Below are 6,587 nucleotides of genomic sequence, written 5' to 3'. Positions count from 1 at the left end.
TAATTTTAACCAGAATTAGCTGAAGGGAAAAGGCATCTGAAACCAAAAACATGGAAAAGAACGGCAGCATTGAAAACACAGTCTTTGTAGAACAAGTATTTAACCTTTTCTCTGGTCTGAAACACACGCAGCTGGGAGAAACGCTTCTGGAAGTTATTCACAGGAGCAGATGATCACTGTGGGATGGGGGTGAAGGTATCAGGCAGTGCCTCCCAGGTGCTCCTTCAGCCCACCCAGGCCCAGTTATCATTTGCAAGTTGTAAAACCAGGACAAGAAAACATCACCGAAGAAACTCAAGCAGGGGGATGTATGTGCAGTGGAAGAGAGTGAGTGGTCTATCACTGGGGACAGTGGCGGGAAAGACACAACTCACATTATCATTGATTAATTGAGTGATTTTAGTCAAGTGAATATTGATACATGGCAGGAAAAGCATGAAAGTAAAATGAACACATACGGGAATTACTATTAACATAAGTGATAACATCAAAACATCTGGTAAAATGCAGTTAAAACAACAACACAAATGAAATGGAATGTAAAACATTTTCACAGTATTCAAAGCTTTTGTAAAAGATTTAGACTCTATGTGAGGGGACTAGGGGAGACGGGAATTTCACCTGTGCCCTATGTATCCGCTGGTGACAGATCGGAATGGCCACTACGTTATTCTGTGGGAGTTACCCAAAGGTGCACTTCAGAGACAGCTGTGGAGTTGCAACAGAGCAACGATTTAATTGGAGTCTGATGAGAAATATACATTCTAGCTCTGAGCATGGGGGTCTGTAATCAACACATCCAAGTGAAAACTGGAGCTCTGACAGGATTCTGCCTCCAAAAGCCCTTGGTGCTAATGCACCAGGACCAGGAGCCAAGTGTCACATGGGATATTCTAAAGGTGAAGTGTTCTTGGGGTTCTCACTTTCTATCTTCTGAGAGAATTAGTTATCTTGAAGACTAAATTGAGCTCTGCCATGACTTCACAGGATCCTACCCAGCAGGATTACTTCTCACCTTTACAAATATGACCTTTGAACTAGCAATAGTTATAAATCACATACAGACCTCCTCTTTTAGAAACCGATGACCAAGCCAATAGTCTATACACTGGTTCTGTTCTACCAATGGTTTGTTGTTTCTCAACAAAGGTTTGTGATAAGAAGGCAGTTTTGGGCTCACAGCCTCCTTTTGCATCCTCAAATTGCTGGTGTGTTGTAGACAAAGAGTGTGTATCTCAAATCCACAGTCAAATTCAAAAGTCCTGGGACCATATGGTTGGGGTAAAACGTGCAGCTGCAGTTCACATTTCCAATTTATTTTGAACTCATTCTGAAAATGTCACTTCCTGTCTGAGGATTCCCATGTAGACAGCTGCGCAGCACGGCCGCCTAATCTTCCGTACTCTTTCTGCTGTAACAGCTAATACCCCACACAAAACCCTTCCCAAGGCCCAGCTTTGGGCAGATGCCTGTTGCATGATGCTCTGTCAAAATGAGCAGATACATATAAGCAATGAACTCATGAGTTAATCAACCAAAACTAAGGCCCAGATCCATGCACTCATGAAATTGTTCTGAATTTCAGTTAACAATAGTAAAGTAGAATATTTCTAATTAACTAATGTATATACACATTTAAAAGAAAATCATCCAAAATTACAGGCAAATCACTTAAGATCCCCAACACTTTATGATTAAAGGTCAGAGAGAACCAAAAAACAAAAGTGTTAAAATAAAAAGATCACTAATGGTGAGAGGTTAATTATATCAGGATCACCCTCAGGTAGGTAATGAGTTGGTATGCTAATTTTCAGACTGGAGCCTTCAGAAGTTAACAGAATCTTCCACTGTTTCTGTGTCAGTCCAGGGCCATGGGGGTGACACTTCCCAGCCTCACTGCAGCTTCTGGATTGGGTATAAACATTCATCCGGAGGGACAACCACTAGTTCACCATCTTCAGGTGTTACAGAGAATTAAGAATCAGGCTTGAGGAACAAATTCACATTAATTGCTTAGAATGACTTCCTATACACTGAACAGGAGGAGTAAAGTTGCTTCTGTGAATGAGCTTATGTACATCACTTATTAAACACAAGGGTTTTAAGAAACATCTTCGGGCACTCAGGGAAACCTGTAGAGATGTGTGTTGTCTTTGAAACTCTCTCCTTAGATGGAGACATTTTTGACTTAACTCTCCCTCTGCAGAAATTTAAAAAAAAAATTTTTTTTTAAGTACAAGGAGGACAGGCAATCTGGCTGTTCTGAATTTCTTTGATCTATAGGCAATCAAGTTTAAGGGAATCCACTTCTTCACAGGAAATAAAGGCATGGGAAGCACTGTGAGTTCTGACCGGCACTGTGTTGGGGCCAGGACAACCCAGAACTCCTCAGGAAAGAGGACCACAAGGTTTGCTCTCAGGCAAATCCACTTCCCACCCCAAATGCCCTGTGAGAGAGCAGCTCTGCTAGAAAGTAGCCTCAAATGCATCGAAAGACCCTCAGCCCAGTACGTCTTTCAAATGTTAATGTTGATTTTTTTTTAAACATTGAAAAGTAAACACAGTTTTTGTTGTTGTTCTCTAAAAAAAAAAAAAAACAACAAAACAAATAAAAACAGAAACAAAAGTGAAATGAGCAAACAGATGAAATCAGAACACTAAGCTCTTCAACCAATTACAATTCACACTGACTCGCAATTTGCTGGGCTGTTCCTAATTTTTTTTCTTTGTTTTCTCTTTAACTATGTTCTTTGAAAACCACTAACCATTGCCTTCTCAGTCTGAAAATCATCGTCTCTCTCATGCCGTGGGTTTGGTGCCCACGGTGTTTCCTTTTCCTCACACAAAGGCAGGCACATGCTGCCCTCCACATGTCTGGAGGCTAGATCACGCACCAAGGCTGATGTTCACTGCCACTTCCATGGCACCTGAGACTAGCTGATTCAGATCAAAAGACAATCACGTGGAGAGGCAGAGCAGACATGACCTCCCTGTGTTTTTACCATTACATACTGTCCTGGTGCTTTTCTTCCCTGCACTTAATTTTCTGGCATTGATCTTCAGTTGTAAGTGTGGTGTGTGTTTGTTTCTGCATAAGGTGGACAGAGACAGAAGTTTCTGGAACTGAAAGCAGCACATCAAAGGCATAGATTAGCTAATAGATCCACAAGCAATTTGTGACCACACAAAGAAAGTTGCAGAACTTAGTTTTTTTGCTGCTGTCTCTCACTTTTTTCCCAATGCTTTTTGGTTGGGGGTTTTGTTTGTTTTTTACTGGCAAAATTTTCTTTTTTAGTGGCTGTCTCTGGTTGAAATGGTTTGTACCTACTTTTCCTCAGTGATGTGCTGTTCCACACTGTAGATCCTAAAAGACTTCCTAATCTAAATGGTTTTCCTTACCTGGGTATGCGGCTTTAAATACTGGCGGTACTGGGGTCTAGAGCGTGGCTATGGAGGGGAAGGAGTGGGAAAGCTGCCAGAGCAAAGCCAGCTGGATTACAATGTCCTCTACCAACCGAAGGGGCAGTGAGCACAGACCTCCAGGCTCTAGGGTTGTATGCTCAGCCCCGCCCCTCACCCCGACCCACAGCTCCCTCCCCACCCACCCAGGGAGAATCACTTAAAGACTGATTGAAAAGTGGGGCATTCATGATTTTTCATTTTCTTCATGAAGTTTTTGAATTCCTTGTTTTTCTTGTCCCACTTGTGGATTGCCGTCAGCAAGTACTGGCTCTTCACCTTCCGGCCCATGATGAGAAAATGGTGGCTCAGGTTGTCCAGCTGGTGGCAGGGGCAGTCAGCCCCATTCTTCAGGTATAGGACAAGCTTCTTCAGTTCCTTCTTCTTGATGGGTCCCAGCTTCAGAGGCTTCTTCTTCTTGGGGACAATCTTTTTGTCGCCATTTTCTTTTTTCACTTCTTTTATTTTCATCCTCAACGCTAGAGACGGTGCAGGCAAGGTTGGGGAAGAGGAGAGAAGGAGGGAGAAAAAGCATTTTAGAACCCAGCTTTCCATCTGAAACAATAACCCGAACTTATGGCTCAAGGGGGAGATGAAATGAAAGGCAACTGGCAAGTCAACGAAAGAGGCAGTTTTATAGGTAAGAACCAAGGTCTCAGTTAATTTTCATGTTCTGAGTCTGCCCCCTAGTTTTGTGGTGTCTAATGGTAACTCAGTAATTGCCCTGGGACACCATGAGATTCTCAAATAAATTTTCAGAACCAAATGATATTTCTCTTTTTTAAAATTCAGTGACTCAAAATATCCTACACTGCTAAGAGAAGAAGGGAATCATATAATTGAATATAATCCACATAATCTAAAGCTATAGACCTCAGGATTCAAAGAAAAATTTTACCCTGAGGTTGTTTTTTTTTTTTTTTTAAGAGAAAGCCATTAGTTTAGTTTTTTAACATCCACGGGACCTAAAATTCCTCAAAAGTTGGATCCTATAAACAAGACTGACAAAATCTATGTGTGCACATGCGGCAATAGAGAAATTAAACAGCACATCAAATGGTCATGCTTGAGTGCATCAAAAATCAGTGTCCAACTTCTGCATCAGAGAAATCATAGTCCCTACCACTGTGCCTCTAGGGAGTTCTGACAGCAGGTACTGCTGATGTTCTGTCAACCACAAAGCAACTACTAATGGATGCCACTAATGCTTCTTTCCACTGGGTAGACCCACACAGAATCAAACTCTGCTTTGAGCTCTTGACAGATTAGAGCAAGTCCTGGTGAAGTCTTGACAGATAAATCCATGTGATGATCTCTTTGAGTCTAATACAGGACAAGGGCTTCCCTTCCTCAGCACCGCTATCTGCAGGAAAAGGAAAGAGCTCATCCACCATGTCCGCCTTATCTTTTCCTTGTCTCTACAGACCCTGAGTTAACATTATTTTAATGTGAATGTATGGACAGGAAATTTAGTGAAGATAATTAAATTCGCATGGAGGCATTCTGCACTTGATCTTAGCCAAAAGGCCGAGAAGCGATGCGTGGAGGCATTCTATAAGATGTAAATGCACTAAAACTATGGTGCCACTGTGACACTCAACTCCCCTCTCAGGTTGGCCAGCCCAGATATTTACCAGGGAGATGAAAGTCATTTTCTAGATGCTAGTCACCAGATAATTTGTACATCCTCTGAATTCTTCTAACTTCAAAATTAGCAAGCCTCCTCTTTTTCATGACTTGAAACTCCCACCCAGGCTCCATGAGGAAAGGCTTGAATGTGAACAGAATAACAGTAGTTAACAATTATGAGAGCATATGGCATGCCAGGAAGTGTGCTAAGTATTTTCCATGAATTTCCTCAATTAAACCTAACAACTCCATGAGGAAGGTATAATTATTTTCCCCATTTAATAGATGAGAAAAGTGTGGTGTAGGGGGTTAAGTTAACTTGGCCAAAGTTTCTAATCCTCAATTTAAACCCATGTCTTAAATGTGCACTTTTAATCACCATGCAGTCCATGCTGACTCTATGGCAGCAAAATTCTTCATAATGAACCCCATATTTAGAGGACCGGCGAAATGGATCAAGAAAATAGGGGAGAAGAGCTCAGACTCACTTCCTGGTTTCACCCACATTTCAAAACGACTTCGTTTACAAAATGGTAAAAGAGTTTCTCCTGGTTTAAAAAGACTGCTGTAGCAAAGGCTTTATTATTCAGTATTTACTTGATTAAAAAACACACCCTTGGCTAACCCAAGAATAAGAAGGAGAGGGGAAAATCCTACGAACAAACCTTTAATGAATGTGTCAAAGTCAGTAAATTAAACCCACTCCCACTGCTTTCTTTTCTTTACAAAAGGAGTTCCAGATTTTGCAGTCTACTTAACCTCATATAATACCCTAGGCCTGGTATCCCTTAAGAAACGCCTCACTCCCAAGGGCAGCAGAAGGTTCAGGAACTGGGCACTAAGCAGCAGAAGACTCTTGCTGAGGATTAACCTTGACCTTTCAGGCTGGTCCAGGCTTCCCAGCACACATGGAAGTGAGTTGAGCACAGCTTCCCAATGAGTTCCTTTCTTTAAGCTCTCCCTGACCCAAACCGGCCACTGCCCAGTGCTTCTGATTATGCTTTATTCCTACCCCCACTGCAGACAAAGTGTATGGGGACCAGCAGGCAGGAGTGTGGCAAACAGAAAGCATAGAAACTACCTGTCCAGGGCTTCACCCCAGACATGCCCACACAGGCCTACACTTGGGTTAGTTTGTTGGCTTACAAACTTTGTGCCTGATGGTTCACTTGGGAAAAGACTTCAACTGTTCTGGTCTGTGGCTTGCTGCAGGAGGAAGGTTCTCAGTGGAGTTCAAGAAGGAACCAGCAGGAGGAGACTCACTGCCCAGGCCTAGGGAAAGTCAAGTTTCCATCTTGGCCTCCCCTCTGCAAAACAGAGAAGACAGGACTGGGGGAAACCACTCATCAAAGAAAGGAATAGTACAGGAGGGGAAGGCAGTAAGAACAATTCTGCTCCTTTCACGAGACCCTCTAAATAAGGTGGCCCCAAGGTATTAGGTGAATCCCAAGCTACTTCCCAAAACCTAAGGCTGGCAACCAAGCATTGCTCTAGAAGCG

The 6,587-nt window shown here is 42.5% G+C and overlaps 1 protein-coding gene across 1 annotated transcript in view; it reads right to left on the bottom strand.

Moving 5' to 3' along the window:
• Nucleotides 1-381: 381 nt before the first annotated feature.
• Nucleotides 382-6,587, bottom strand: part of SFRP1 (secreted frizzled related protein 1) — a 43,714-nt gene continuing 37,508 nt past the window's right edge. The window contains exon 3 of the mRNA XM_019440705.2: nucleotides 382-3,938. Within this exon, the coding sequence (XP_019296250.1) occupies nucleotides 3,616-3,938 (323 nt within the window). The 3' untranslated portion in view covers nucleotides 382-3,615. The remainder of the gene's footprint in view (nucleotides 3,939-6,587) is intronic.

Source organism: Panthera pardus, unplaced genomic scaffold (assembly GCF_024362965.1).
Source record: "Panthera pardus isolate Hobbes unplaced genomic scaffold, ASM2436296v1 HiC_scaffold_13, whole genome shotgun sequence".
NCBI lineage: Eukaryota > Metazoa > Chordata > Mammalia > Carnivora > Felidae > Panthera > Panthera pardus.
Note: the sequence above shows the minus strand (reverse complement) of the source record. Positions and strands in the feature narration are given on the sequence as shown.